This window comes from Mchenga conophoros, linkage group LG23 (assembly GCF_057382185.1).
Source record: "Mchenga conophoros isolate Kocher_MC1m ecotype Shallow Benthic linkage group LG23, M_conophoros_male_GT1.1, whole genome shotgun sequence".
NCBI classification, from domain to species: Eukaryota; Metazoa; Chordata; class Actinopteri; order Cichliformes; family Cichlidae; genus Mchenga; species Mchenga conophoros.
This window is the reverse complement of record NC_140547.1, coordinates 35,213,508-35,229,986: the sequence shown is the minus strand read 5'-3', so window position 1 is coordinate 35,229,986 and position 16,479 is coordinate 35,213,508. Positions and strand designations below refer to the sequence as shown.

Here is a 16,479-nt window from a genome sequence, read left to right as displayed (position 1 = left end):
AAGCGAGACAGAGACGAGTGGTTGAGAGATAAAGTAGGCAAGAACCTCTGAAGGTTCATGGCGTGTAATATAAAAACTGGTAAAACGAAACATATTAACATCCCTTAGACGTTATTTTTGCATTCACTTGATAATGTTTTAACTTTGTTCTTCTGAGAAGCATGCAGGGACACCTCGTGTTTTTGTTTCAGTTTCCACAGCAACCCCAGCAGCATGGGTCGCCATGGTAACAAGCATCCCCTTCAAACGCGCAAACGCACACTGACTCGCTCTCACACGCGCACACAAAACTGCAGTCATGCATCAGAGAGATGTGACACAATATTCAGGACGGTGATAAAAATTTCACCACGTTTTGATTTATCAATTCTCCACATCATCCACCTCCATAATTCATGGGTGGATTCTGAAGGATTCGGCATTACAAGAATGCTGAGCTTTATAAATGCATGTAGCGGTGCTTCAGAGGCTTCATAAGTCAGGAATTTCAAATTATAGCGCTGCTTTTGAGAGAGCATTTTTGCCATTAATTTTTTTTCCATGACCTGAAATATAAACAGAGTCTGTGCATGAAGCGCTGATATAAATGGCGTGGCACGGTTTCTCATCAATCTCCTAGCATTATGTCTCTATATAGATTTTATCTATGGCTTGTTACTCCCACTATTCTTAGACATTTTTCCATTTTTGTTTTATATTGGAGGAGAAGTGGGGCCCATTATGCTGTAATTGCCAATCCGTGGGTGTCAGCCAAAGCTACTTATGGTGAGCGTGGGTCCAATCGACTACACACTTGTGTGGAGTTTCATAGAGTCACTTAAAAAAAAACCAAAAAAAAAAAAACCCCACACCCAATCTCATTAAGATTCAGCACCAGCTGTATGTTAGATAGCAATAAAAATGGCAACATATAATTTCAAAAACAGGCCATACATCAAATGTTATTATGTACTCTAAGTGCTATTGACTGATTTGACTTTTTAAAGCATTCAGCACCCACAAACCCCATTTTATATCATGATGGATCAGTGGAATTATTTAGTATGTCATGCACAAAGCCCACATTAACTCATTATACTCCCAAAACAGTCTCGCACCAGCAGGCTATAATGCAGTGTTGGCCCAACTGGTCTATATGGGATTTGTTTATTATACTGAAGATATTCATAGTTCCCAGAAAGTGAATCCTACTAGGCTTAAATTCATTATTTTTCCACCTACCTATCAAATTTTTATCACCAACAAACAAATGAACAACAAAGTCTATACATGTACCACAAACACATACCAGACAATATACATGTACACTGAAGTCAACATGAAGAAAAATATTCTTTATTGATGCAAAAAAGACGTTTTTCCCTTGACCTTCGTGCCTTCATGAGTTCTGAAATATTTTTTAAAAAGGTCCCTGAAACATAATGATTTTTGCTTGTCTTTCGGTTTTCATTTAATTTATTTATCAAGTAGATAACATTTGTTCAGTTTTAATGCCACTTTTATTTCTTTTTATTTCTATAACTGCGTCCTTCAAGATAAAAACCATGTAGAAATACAGAAGTATATAGACAAAAGGACTAGGCCACCTACACATTACCCCTGCAGGAACTGCCATGCCATGAAGCTCCTGGCGCACAGTTTTAGTGCTGATCTTAATGCCAACTCAGCAGAGTGTTGGCAACTTTTACACACTTTGCACCTGAGCACTTGGTAACCCTGCTTTGGGACTTTACACAGCCACTTCATGGCTGAATTCCTGTGGCTCCTAAAGCATTTGCACTTTGCATTAAAACCAGCTTATCGTGGAATATCTAAGAGGGTAGAATTTTCATCAGTTGACTTAGCAACCTATTTGTTTCCCGCACTAAAATTCAGTGAGCTCTTTCGAATGACCCACTTTTTGACAAAATTCAGATTATGAGGTGTGGCCTGATAGTTTTGTCCATCTAGTCCAGAGGTCTCCAACCTTTTTTGCACCACGGACCGGTTTAATGTCAGAATAATTTTACGGACCAGCCTTTGCGGTGTCGCGGATAAATACAACAAAATAAAATGATACGACCAAGACAAAAACTGTGGTATTTTGTAAATATAATAATAAACGCAAATTCACTGTGTAATTGTGTAACTTATTCCTCCAGAAATGTGCCAACAACACAGAGTAACATCCTCCTCGCTGCCTCTTAATGCTCTCTGATCGCTATGGTAACGCGTAAATATTTCTTTCAAAATAAAACAACTACAACATGGGAAAACACCCAGGGAAACCGAGCTAACGATAAAAACCCTGAAAACCATAAATTTCACACCCGAGCCTCAACTCTCGGGGCCCGGTGCCAAATGACTCATTACGAATGACTCGACTAATTAGAAACATGAACACATGCTAAAGTAATATTACACCTAACTAGGTGTAATAAAATATCCCAAATTATCCCATCACTTCCACTTACAAATAAATACAAGTAAAGCATGTAAGCCTAAAGTAGGGATTTTGGTGTTAACAGATCCTCGTGCCAATTTGATTGGTTGTTCCAAAGTTACCTCACCAAGCACCAGACATCCATGGATGTTGTTTGGTATATTTGGTTTTCCAGTCAGCTTAACAACAATCAAATCTAAAGTAAAAGCTACATCTTAGGGTTAGAGACACAAGTTGTTGGTTTGAGAGTCTAACCCTTGTCAATATCGGCAAGAACGTTTATGTAGGCAGGTTTGTCAGAACTGGAAAGGCTCTCTAATCCTGTAAAGACTTTACTGATTAGTTTATGGGTTCAGTCAATCATTTTGGGTTATACTGAATAAAAGAAAAAAAATAATTCGATTTCTATAGGAGGCATATCTAGGGTGTGCTCACTAGCTGACACATTGCCCCAATACTGTGTGATTGTGAAATTTTACCTGGATGTATTGATTAAAATGAGTTACAAAAAACCTTATTTGGCCAAAACGAAGAATTTGACTCCGTTTGACTTTCACTAATCAACTGATTAGTTGCTTAAATGATTCACTGATCAATTAATTGTCTCAACTAGCTAATTCCATAAGCTTCTGTGTTTAATTCTTTGTGCAACTTTAACCAAAGCTTCATCTCACAGTCGAGCATATGTTAGCGTTCATATAAATACACAAAGTATGCGTTGTTTATCACATTCAATGATTCTCCAATATTTACAGTTTTGGCAGCAGTGAATAAACTCCACACATGCTGAACCTACACTTCACTGCAGTGTGAATATAGGAACAGACTGTGGCAATATCCCATTCACTCTTTTAGATGCAGCTTTAATGGCAACTCCTCCAGCCTAAATCGGAGCAGAGTATCTCCGCAGTAGCAGATGCAGAAGTGGCTCAGAAAAAGAGGAGGCTGAGGTTCACTTGTGTGTGGGTGTAGAGCAGTACTGGCTGTAACTGCTATACCAAACAACATCGGCAAGTGGGAGGAACACCATGTGCGAGGGCGGGGAGGAGAGGGAGGAGAGGGAGGACGGAGAAGAGGGGGAAAAAAACAGAAAAGGCGAAGAGTTAAGGTGATGATGGCAGTCATATAGTGGAGTCTGGGTAAGGCTGAAGGTGGTGACTTTTTTTGTCTGCTTTGACACGCTGATCGCAGGAGTGTTACTGTCAAGGTTTAGAAGCAATGAGAGGCTGTGTTGTATCCACTGACAGTTTGATTCTGGCAATGAGACGCATCTTTAAGGGATCCACTGACCCCATACGCGCCAATCTTGCACTGGATCCTGCTGCTCAAGCTTTCTTTATGAAGGTTGTTTTTTTAGCTTTCCGTGTTTTTATGTTGGGCTGACTACCTGCAGCTCAGATGAAGCACTGCATGATATAACTGTTTGCATTACTGGCTTTTAAAAGTGTATCGCAAGTATGCAGCAGAAGTCTTAGTGAAGTCTTTTTTTCTAATACCGTTGCTCGGCAAAAGTGAGCCAGATTTGTCCTTGTGCGCAGTCTGCAAAAGCTTCTTAATGAATTTCAGTCCTACATTAATTAAAAATGAGTACTTTCAGGGCTTTTTTTTCTAAAGCTGTTAACGAAGCATTTCTTGTTTTCTAAAACACACAAACTCGAAGGTATATTCGAGGCTTAAAGAACAACGAGTCACAGAATTAAAGCCACCCGCTTAGTATTTTGTTGCTTCTCTGTTCTGCCAAAAAGAGCTCTGACCTCCTGATGCACACACAGAGGATCTCTGGGGGTGCCGGACTTTGGATCCATTAGGTAACATCAGTGAATCAAGCTTGTTCTGATGCTTGATTGGTTTGGGACTAAGCGAGCTTTGTTGTGTTCCTTGAGTTGTTCCTGAGCAGACTTTTGAAACCATGGTAGCAACATCCATCTTTTCTATACAGTCTATTAAATGTTACCTAACTCAGAAATGTTGCCCTAGTGGCCATACAAGCATTTCCATACGGACATGCAGATATTACCCTCGCATCCAAACAGACAGTTTGTGTGTGTTTAAATGAGAAACACTGATGTGTTGAGGGCCTCATTTCACATGAATTTATGATGCCCTGAAACCCGGGTTTTTTTTCTTGCAGCGAGCAGGGTAGTTGGCATCCAAGCACACCTTTTAAAAGCACTAAGAAAAGTTATATTAAAGAAAGCCCGGAGGGAAAACAGGAGGACGAGAAAAGAGGGAGAGAGATAGTGACAGATTGGAGGGATAGCAGGAAAGGAAAAAAAGGGAAGGGAACTAAAGGCTTGCTAGTGGCACATGACATGGACAAGACCTGATCATTAGGCAGCCTGGCAGGGAGCCTTTGATGTGCTTCACACATCCTGAGCGGGCGAGCAGACCACCGGACATTAAAATAATAGCCACCACCCACAAGGGACAAGCCGCCTCTCATAAACAAGAGACGCGCTTGCATCGGCACACTTACATGTGATTCACATGAAGGGCAGAGACACCCGCGTATGATGGTAAATGGAAAGCAGCCGCACGTGCAGTACAGACAGAGAAAGGTGCACGCGTGCTTCAACAGCATCTCAGCATGAAAAAACAGAAAATAACACAGAACGGCCACAACAGAAATGTTACGCACGCCCGAGAAGGCAAACAAAGAGTGATTTACTGTGCATGTCCTTTTCAGACCCAGCGTGGCACTTCCTCATGAGCATAACTTCTGTGAGAAATTACATTATTACTAAATGTCACACAGCTTTTATTTCCGAGGCTCCGGAGAAGCCGCCTTTCTCGATGTGTCCCCTCTGACCAGATTATATGGTCGCTGGTTTCGAAATGTTCATAAACACTCTGCGTTCCGGCGTAAATGTACACATTCAGTAACAGTCTGATTCATTTTGGACCTCAGTGGATGGGCGACGTGTCAAATCAAAGTTCATGGAATATGATTGAAATGAGGATTACTTGTTAAAATAGCTCCTCTACAGCGATCTGACACACATGAATTAGAACATGAAATGTGATACGGTAAATCCTTCATATACATTGACTTTACAAGTTGCCTTAACCTGTCATTTTGCCTTCTAACTATACTGAAACTCTTCCTCAGTGTTTCTTGTCATCCACATTTCATTAGAGGTTAAAGGTCATTTGATGATAAATAAGGTCTGAGATCTGCTGGCTCGTGACAATCTGTTTATGCTTCGTGTTTCTGAAAGGGAAAAAAATCTGCCCACATATCGGACTATCACAATATTTGAATCACTGAATATCGGCTGGGCTCTAGCAGCAGGATGCTTTGTAGTGCAGCGGGAGATTTTAGCCCACAGAGAGTGAATATAGTAGGGTGTAACAGTATTAAAGTAACATCCTCATCCTCAAGTGTTTGTCACTGTATTGTGATGACAGTGAATGAAGCTATACAAATAATTCAAAAAATGTTGATACAACTTTTATGTTAAGATACAATTTTCTTTCAAACCTACATCAATTTAGTTGTTTCAACATGAGCGATTTCTGAAAGGAACAACATTTCAGATCAGATCTGCAAACAGCTGTGTGACTGTTTAATATCATTTTTTGTCCCATCTTCCTCCCCTCAATCCCAGCTGTTCAGCAGGCTGCCTTGCCAGAGTCTGGTTCTGCCGGAGGTTTGTTTCCTGTTAAAAGGGAGTTTTTTCTTCCCACTGTCGCCAAGTGGTCACTCATAGGGGTTGCCTAGTTGCTTGGGCTTTCTCCCCATTATTTTAGGGTCTTTACCTTACACTATGAAGCATCTTGAAAGGATAGCTGTTGTGGTTTGGGGCTATATAAATCATATCGTATTATCTATATAAAACTGAATTGAAACTGAGGTTTTCATAAATAATAACTACAAACTTAGACATTCATGTCTTTAATTATGACTATTTATTATTATTGTATTTGAAACCAATTTTTCAGGGGCTTCTCAATCAGACTGCTGCAATCACACTGACTTGATAAGAGTCTTCAGCTACATTTCCTACTGATAGCACAATAACTGAACCATTACATCCATTAAACTTCACCTCTCTGGGTCAAGAACTGCCAGAAGTGGGCATGATATACTTTCTAATTTACCACATGTCCCGCTTAAGCACCATTCCAACAAGCTTGCGTTGCCTACTGCTGCATGAGGGATACTTCAAAGACGGCGCATTTCCTCATTTCAATCCAATTAAAAGCACCAATATATATATTATATCTGTTGATATAAGATCAACAGACATTTTGGCATGTTTGCTGCAGAAACTGATGGAATAATCAGCTCCCGAAAACAGGCCAGTGCATGAAATGGACAATATGATCTAAAATGTCACATCCCCTAGTTAGCCTCACCGGGCATTATTCCCAGAGGTAATCCAGCTGATGAAGCATTTACCTGTGGAAAAGACTACGTTCTTGGACACCAGCTTGTAATCGACAATGGAGAACTGAGGCAACTCGATCCGTGTCACCCCCGTCACAGCCGACTCGCCTCCCTTCCAGTAGAACTCGATGTCGTCTGTGGTGTAGCCATCTGTAGAAGAAGACGTGCGCAGACACACACACATGCACACCAAGGTGTAACCATCTGTCTAACCATCACTGGAGACCAAGACATGCAGTGTTGCTGATCATCCAACTGGGCTGTCATTTGGGAAGGAAATAAAAAAAACACTTTTGAAGTTGTTTCCAAGTACCAGGCGCTTTTCTTAATAGCTTTACTTGGGGTTTGGAAAATGTCAGAAGAATTATAAAATAGACATGTCCAGTGCCATTAGCAGATCTTGCTTTAGTATTTTTGTGGGGATGATACCAAAAACAATATAAATACCAACATCTACAATGTGCTTTGTTCTTACTCTAGCCGAGACATTGGCTCTAACTAGCCTTAAACTCTATGTGTTCCTGATAAGCCTAATCCTATCCTGCCGTATTGTTGGCATGCCAGGTGTAAATCAGTGCCCAATCAGAAGGCTGACATGAAACCAAGTGGTGCCCTGAGGATGTCTGTAAAGGACGAGCAGAGACACTCACTGCTGCTAAGTGATACAGCATTCAAACGCTGAGGAGTTCTCACAAATAAATATGTGAAATGTCTAACTTAAATCTGCTTGAATCAATATTTTTATATCGACATAACACGTGTAATGGCATCCCAGTTATTCGTAATAACACACCCTACAGAGAGATGGGATGCCCTGTCTGTAACGAGCCCTTTGGTGTCTTTCAGCTCATTGTTTTGGCCCACGCCATCACGGTTTCGTGTCACTGTTTCTTATCAGCCCTGTTTAAAGCCGCGATGGCCTGCTCGCTATCAGCACAAAACAGAACAGGGCCAAAGTCATTTGCAGCATTTAGCAGCTAAATGGCCACATATAACCTAATCTAACCTAACCTTGTTACTCTAAGTCAGTTGGTGATTCCTAATTGGCTGTAGGTGTGAATGTGAATTTCCCCCCAACTCTACATGCTCGCCCTATATAGGCTGGATAGGCTCCGGCACACTGGATCCTGAAATGGATAAGTAAACTGATTGTTAACAAAATATATCCAATCGGCCAATCGCATGACAGCAACTCAACACATTTAGGCATGTAGACATAGTCAAGAGCTGAGCTGATTGTGAGCACAGATTGAAGAAGAGAGATCAATTTAAGTGACTTTGAATTTTGCATGGCTGTTGGTGTCTCACCGACTGATCTCAGTACTTCAGAAACTGCTGAGATTTTTCTACACAGTGATGAATGATCAAAAAAAGAGAAAACATCGACTGAGGGCTAAGTGTTTTGCACTATCATGTCAATATGGAATGTTTCCAGGACTTTGCTGAATTTGTGCCACAAGAAAGGCAGCTCTGAAAGCAAAATAGGGTTCAGCCTGAAACTAGCTAGGTGTACCTATTAAATAGGCCAATGGCTTAAATGAGCTAAAAATAGAGCGAATACTAGACTTACATTGGTTAGGTGACCAATAAATGAATGCTTACCATATACTTATCACTTTTATTTTTAAATGACTTGCCCTCAGGTTGATGCCTTGGCCTGCTGTTTGTCTATATTCCTGTTTTGCATTTATAGCTCTTTTTATTGCTTGTTTAAAAAAAATATCTCTGCATGCAGAACAATAACCCCTGTGTTGTTCTGCATAATTGACACAGATTATGTAGACGTAGTTCAATATTATATTTGCTACAATAGAACCAGCAAGCAACCAGAGGAAAATGCATGACAGAGGGTAAAGTCTTGCACAGACTCCTTTTTTTTTTAGGTTTTCTTTTATAGTCTCCAAAAGTAATTGTTATTTTGTCATCAATGTTACTTCATTACACCCACCAGGTTACTGACGAACTACTAAGGAGTTGTATTAGGGTTGAATTTTAGCAGCAGGTTTCAGAAACTTGACGCTGTTACTTTTCAAAACTACTTTCCTACATGCATTTTAACCTTACAGTACTTCTGGTATAAGATTCCATTTATAGAGGTAGAATTGAGTCTGAAACTATTCCTACCCTAAGTAGCACATGGCAACCTAGTGGATCTTTACGAGGTTAAATGAGGTGCAAACATTTGCAAAAGAAAGCATGACTTCTAACTAAATAACTGCACTAGATTGGTCTTTTAAACTTTCCCAAATCTTTATAGAAGTATAATATTGAATGAAATTAGCTAAGTATTTGTCATAGTCATATATACTACCCTCATCCATCTGGTACAGATTTAAAAGAAAGGCTACAGAACACAGAAGAGAAACACACACACAACCGCTGCTGTACCTCAGGTTGCACATTCTTTCATGCATCTGTAACATTTCACACATGAGACACTCTGCCTGTGCGCCGCTGTTGATCTGTCAAGCCCACAAGGCATTAGGCCTGTCTACTCACAGCTCTCTATCTCCAGAGTGCAGTTCTGTTCATCCAGAGGATACCTCCTGAGATCCATCATACATGCTGCTGTTGTAGTTATCCTGAAAAAGAAGGCATGGGGGGAGAGGGTATATTTTAGTTAACACATGTGATTTACTAAAATTGTTCTGAAAGACGGATCAGAAGGAGAGTGAAGATGTAAGGGATTTGAGGTGTTTTAAAAATAGCAATGCAGGTAAGCAGTTACCTAACAGAATAAGGGACTGCGGGAATACAATTAGATTACAGCATTAAGGTGAAAGCACCTATCATCTTTAAAGGAAACCAAATGTCCATTTGCCTTTTCAACCTGTCCCTCAGCTGGTTTCATATTACTGGAGACTACTGGCATTGTCATCTTAAAATAAGATTATAGCACCACCTCCTAGTTAAAATGCTGACTGTGTAACTGTATACCTAATTAGACTATAGATCATACAAGACAAGCAACGAACATGTTTGCTTTTGAAACATTTTGTGCTCCCCCTTCACCAAAACTGTCCATCCCTCCATCCTGCGATCAAGTAAAAATTTGTAAAAATAAAAATGATATGAAGGAAATGCATCCTTCCCTGTTCAACTGAACTGGGTCATGAGGAGGTATCTGTGCCTTTTGTTTATCAGATGTGCGAGCTCAAACGACTGATAATCAGACAGTTAAAAAAAGCAGCAAAGTGAAATGCAAATTCAAAATGATTTAGGCTAAGTCTGGCCTGATTAAAAGCTGGCTGCTTGGCAGTTAGCCACTGGATGTATTCACTGAGCAAAGACTGAGATGAGGCTCCATTATGTGATATTATTATGCAGCAAAAATTACAGCAACATAATAAGAGGTCTTCAACAGTAACATTAACAGTAAGCATTACCACACATATTATAGATTATATGGACTTCCAACACATTTTCCAATACATGACACAGATTATCAATATCACTGAAGCTTCTCTGCTACCTTATCTCTTCATTTCATTATGGTAACAACAAGAAAAAAAAACTACCTACACTGTATTGATTAGCAGTTAAAAAAAATTTGTTGATTTACATTAAATCATTAAAGTAACAGTTTTTAAATTAGAACATATTGAAAATCCATGGATTTGGGGACATTGGAGTCGAAGGTGTTTAATCAAAAAAAAAAATTCATATGAATAAAAGATGATATCTAAATGGCATAAATTGGAATATAAATTACAGCCTCAAAATCCAACTGATTATCAGAAAATGTCATTTGATAAATTAAACCTGAAATAATTGCATTTGGTTGTGGGTCAGTTTTAATCTTTTTTTTTCCATGCCACTCTGTCTAACAAAAGCCAGGTCAGAAACAAATACCGTACACTGTACCAGTTAGCGCGTGTTAGCTAATATAACCCAGTGACATGAAGTCCATTCTGAAATAACCAAATGCCTGTGTTACGGCTTTTTACTTAATTATTATTCATTACTGCATTTATCAAAAACACAAAAATTGTTGAAGTATCTCTTTTTATTTGGCATACAGCTAACTACCTAGCTAGCTAACTAGCTAGTCTTAGCTGTGGGCTTGTATTGAGCAAAAGAGAGTCCAATTGCTGATTTGACCAAATTTTCAAAAGACTCTACAGTAGCATGTGAACAGCCGCAAGGAAACTATTGCTTCAGCTGGACAAACTAACACATGCAGCTAAATTCAGCCAACAAAGACTCAATGCACAATTTAACCCCATCAAAAATTCATGTAAAGGTACAGGAGAAGTCATACAAGCTATAAGACATTGGTATAGCTTTTGGGTTGGAAAAATAAACCAATGCAGAACTTTACCAGATCACTGCTGACCTATGTAAACACTTTCATTAGGAAGTTATGGGCTCATTCACTCATTTTGGGTCATACAGAATAAAACATTAAATCTGTATTTAAATCTCAGTCACGCTGTGTTTCAAACAGCAGGATTATCCCTGGTACTCTGAGTGTTCGGTATCATGGTCAGACCTGCCCCTCCTTGTCACACTGGATTTTTTAAACCAAGACAGCAACAACAGAACCCTCATTTCAAGGTTTCAAAATGATACTTCAGAAACCAGTTTATAACTTCAAGGTATAACTGGGTCAATCCTTAATACCATCTATTTGAGTAACAAATAATGTTAGGCTAACAGTACTCTTGTGCCCTCGAGTAGTCTGTATTCAATGCAAATTCAATTGCTAGCCTATTATCTTACTACTACAGTATCCCAAAGACGTTAGTAAGGAAGCTAACATTAACTTGTAGAAAAGATCTTCTGAAAAGTGAATAACTCTTTGACTGTATCTTGTGTCAGAGTGAATGGGATCCTGTGAAACTAAAGCCCGAAATTGTACAGTTCCGTTTTTATCATTTTACCAAAACCGTTCCAGGTTTTGACTGTAGTACAATACGAATCTGTATTCTGCATTTGGGGCACCACAAGCTGCTATCAGGAGGGCTGAGTGTGTGATTGGTTTTAAACGACTGGTAGTTGCACATTTTTTACCTTTCATTTAATCTTTCTTTAAATTACAGACAGTTTCTGTAAAATGCAATTAATAGACCATATTTGCAAAAATGACAAACAGCATTGTGGCAAAATGCAACTTACAATGTAAATACAAACTGCTTTTGAGAGCTTAAAATTGTATTTTTTACTGCTTTCCCTAATAAACAGCAAACACACAAATACAGAGTGGCTGCCTTGAAACCACGATAAAAATCTGCATTCAACATATCACTCAGCTCTACCTGGCATTCATTTATGTAACAGTTCATATCACAAACACCACGTCACACGTCTCCCTCTCCTTTTGATCTCTTAAAGCACTGAGAGGTCTATAAGTAGTCCACAGGGCTAAATGCTATGAACTCCACTTGCATAATCAAGCATAGCTGCTTGACTATAAAGTATGAACACTGACACATGCAAATGCAAGTGTGCAAGTGCACACACACACACAGACACACACATGTTTTTGCTTTGCTCTAATAATTCAAAGCTTGCATCCATAATAACAGGTCACACTAGCTCTTCTGAACCTGCTTGTCGAAAAGATCAATGGAAATTCAAAACAAGGGCTTTATGAAACAAACATCAAACAATAGCTGAAGGCTGAACTTTGCATTGTGGATCATGTCTAACCTGTCTGCACTTCTTGCCGTAGATGAACTCTAACGGCAGCCCTCTTTAAAAATAAAATAATAAAAATGCTAACACTGACATGCCCTTCAGCATGACACAAAACCCTCTCAGCTGCTGCAGGACTGTGCCAAAACAAGGCTTTGAACACAAAGAATTAACTTGGCTCTGAAAAACATTAGGGAATATTCTTGACCCTGATCATCCTTTTGTTGCTTTTTGCGTGATAAGTGTTGCTTATTTGCAGGGCCCAGAATTGTCCAGAACAGCTTTCATGGTTACTGTTGACTTTGTGAGTTTGATTTTGACTCAGTTTACTTCCTGTTTTATTTTGAAGGTTAGAACCCATGTGATTTTCTGTGATTGCACTATCATTTGTTCTTTCCCTTGGTAGGGTCTGATTACGTTCACCTGTTCCTTATTACCCTTTTCTCCGCTTGTCAGGTTGTGCTCTCTTCTCAGTCTTGTTTTCAGGTCTTCTCTATTTTTGGATTTGGGATTTTTAATAAACCTGCCTTATGCAGTTCTTTTGTTATTATTTTTCTGACTATATATAATCATAGGAACTTTTCATCATTTCATTTATCTAAATATAGAGGCTCATTTTAAGAAAAAATATTTTGAAGGATGAGGTTGCTGTCACTCTCTATTTTCCTCTATGAAATAAAATGACCAAAATCAACAATGCTTTCGAGTGTATTGTATTACTTTTAGACTGCTTAACTTTGTCTTTGAAACTCTAAGCTCTACTTTTGATGAAAGTATGTGTCACAAAAAATTAGTAGAATTTTTAAATTATATATACAAAAACCTCAATAATCTCCTTAAACTCTAAAATAGTAGTATTTCCAAGGGACTATTTTTAAGTGGAGGATTAATACACACTTGGTGTTCTTCTGAGTGTTTACTGCAGCATAATGATGTATGTGGGATTCAAAATAAACTGCAGTGCACATCTATGGTAATCAAGGCAGGTGTCATGCAGTGCAACACCGTGGTTCTCTGATATGTTTTTAATTGTTTGGGGTCTCAATGACACTTAATGGCACCAAAGATTAAGCTATATGAAACTTTAGCTATATAGCAAGTCAAGTGGGATCAAGTTTGCATAAGCTGTGGATTTGATAACAACAGGAAAATGACATTGTTGTTAGAGCAAGAAACTGAGGCGGGTGCATAAGGGGAATATCCACTGCTAACAAAACTAGAGGGAGCCCTTTTTTATTCATAACATCAACTCAGTTAAACTTCTGGAATATCGATCTGGTCAGTTAAGAAGCAGAGGGGGTTGTTAATTAGTTACAACTGTACTGCCGTTGATTAAATTAACAACAGGTGCACCAAAGGGGCAACAATGACACAACCCTGAACACCGGAATGGTTTTACAGCCACTGACATTTTTCCGCTCCTCATCTTTTCTGACTGTTTTTTCATTAGTTTTGCATTTAGCTAGGGTCAGTCTCTCTGCTGGTAGCATGATACCTGGACCCTACAGAGTTTGCACAGGTAGTCCAACTCCTGGAGGATGGCACATCATTACTTGTCGTTTTCAGAAGACTTACTATGTCTCAAAGCACAGTCTCAGGAGGAGACTGGAGATTTCATAATGGCTGTAGAAGGTCCTTAACCCATCACCCGGACTGGTATCTTCTTCTTTGTGCAAAGATGGACAGGATGAGCAGTTCTAGAACCCTACAAAATGACCTTCAGCAGGCCACTGGTGTTAATATCGCTGACTAAGCAATCAGAAACAGACTTCATGAAGGTGGCCCGAGGGACCAACGTCCTTTAGTGGGCCTTATTCTCACTGCCCAGCACTGTGGTGCCAGATTGGCATTTGCCATAGAATAGTATAATTGGCAGATTCTGGCCAATTGTCACCAATGAGAGCAGTTTCAACCTGAACACCAGGCTGATGTCACAACACCCTGACTGCAATTAGGTATCAGGATGAAACCCTTGGACTGACTGTTAGACCATGTGCCTGTGCAGTGGGTCCTGGGTTACTCCAGGTGCACAACAATGGTGAGAGTAGGCAGGGACTCAAGATTACCACTGACTCTCATGTTCATACAACCTAAATTCAATGGAACAACTCTGTGACATTGTGTTTCAGTCCATCCAACACTGCTAAAATGCACCTCAGATTGTCCAGGAACTCAGTGAGCCCTGGTCCAGATCTGGTTGGAGATCTCCCAGAACATCATCCATCATCTTATTAGAAACATGCCCAACATTGTCTGGTATGCATACAAGCATGTGGGTCCATACAAACTACTGAGAACCTTTTTGAGTTGCAACAAGGAAATTTTGGCAAAATGAACCACCATTTCTTTTTGTAGTTGCAAGGAGGTTGGCGTCCTACTTTTACTCTAGTGTGACTGAGTCATAAGATAATGTACAACATGGAATCCTGAGAATGCTAACATGTAGCCCAGTCAAAAGTCCCACTGTCTCATTAAGAAGAAGACCTGACAAGCAGAACACACCTGAGTCCATAGAGGACAGTCCCATCTGGATGCAGGCGGATCATGCGGTTTTTGACTGTGACTCCATGGACGAAAGACTTCTTGTCATTGAGAAAGTAGGTGTCGGGGACCCAGAGCTGGTCAGCAACCCTGTTGTCAAGTGTCAGGTTGAGAGGGATTCCCACATAGGCCAGGCGCTTGTCCCTCCAATACTGCTGGAAATACATAGTCAATGTGTAGTCCTGCGGATAGAAAGAGAAAAAACACAATAAAAGGTGGGTACAGCTTATTGTTACATGTTATACAGGCAATCACTTCAGGTTTTCTTTCACAGGAAACAGCAGACATTAAAAAGCAACATGAACAGCTTTTGAAGGAGTGTGGGCCAACTGGTTCACACACACACTCTAGCCAAATTCTCTCAAGTGCCTTTGCCCTGTCTTTTGCAGTACAGTAACCAACACAGTAATGTGCCATTGTACAACAGTGTGTGGGAAGGCTGACTCATGTAGCTGCAGCTTTATTGAAAAAAAATCTAAGAAAATTTCACCTGATCTTCAACTAATTTTTCTCCCGTGGTTGAGCATTCCTCATATAGGCACAGTGATTCACAAAACCTCCAAGTTGACCTATAACAACAGCCCAGAAGCTTTTTAAACATACGTTCCTTTTCATTAAATTCCAATGGGGTGACACTTAGGCTGTTAAAACACAGTGAATTAATGTCAGCTCTGTTCCAGTGGCTGTTTTCTCTCAACGTGCTGTAGTTGAATGCAGCTCTTCTGTTATCCTCCATAGGCGAAGGAAATGGAAACACATGCTTTAAGTAACACTTTATTGTTCTATCCTCTAAGGTCAGTGCTTATTTGTTAGTCTAACAGGCATTTTGCAATTACCCAAATGCAATCAAAAAGAACTTTATCTCTAGGATTGCACTGCAGTATGCAAAGTTTTTGAAGTTCTTTAACTATATTAGTAGATCAAGTTTGCTGTTAAAATATATCACATACTCTGTCTTACAAATAAGATGAATTTATAATGCATACTTGTTCAATCAAATACAATCTAAGTTTGTGTTTGTTTCAGCATACACAGTCTGGCATGATCACTAGATTTTGGTGGTACAGTGATTATATTTCACTAGCTTTTACTCCTCCTTTTGTAGGTGCACTGTATGTCAACATTTCCTGCTGCATGATTGGTGTTGAGTAAATTTAGTCTTAATTTTATTTGAACTGGAGGTCCATTTGCTAGGCCTATATTAGTACTAGTAAACCCTTATTGTTTTCTGAGTTTTGTTTTCTGTGATTTATCTACTTTTAGTCCAATTTTGAGTTTAGCCCAAATCAGACACTGTACTCATAACTATAGGCTAGTTTTTAACAACTGGAATAAGCTCTAGTTTAAGCTAAGTAGAAAATGTCAGTATGCCAGTTAGGGCTGGGCTATATCATACCGTTCACGGTAATACCGGTATAATGTTGGGCAACGATAGGAAAATGAAATATCGCAATAGAATATGGTTAAAACGCGCATGCGCAGTGCCTTT

The 16,479-nt window shown here is 39.5% G+C and overlaps 1 protein-coding gene across 4 annotated transcripts in view; it reads right to left on the bottom strand.

The window, feature by feature from the left end:
- The window catches only part of LOC146547735 (gamma-aminobutyric acid receptor subunit beta-3-like), an 89,732-nt gene that overhangs the window by 17,878 nt on the left and 55,375 nt on the right, over nt 1-16,479 (bottom strand). For all 4 annotated transcript variants that reach the window (XR_014890768.1, XM_085265271.1, XM_085265272.1 and 1 more), the window contains 3 exons: nt 14,952-15,172; nt 9,312-9,394; nt 6,825-6,962 (listed from right to left, as the gene is read on the bottom strand). Coding sequence is in view for 3 of the 4 variants with exons in the window: in XM_085265271.1 (XP_085121397.1) it covers nt 6,825-6,962; nt 9,312-9,394; nt 14,952-15,172 (442 nt within the window). In the remaining variant the exon portion in view is untranslated. The remainder of the gene's footprint in view (nt 1-6,824; nt 6,963-9,311; nt 9,395-14,951; nt 15,173-16,479) is intronic.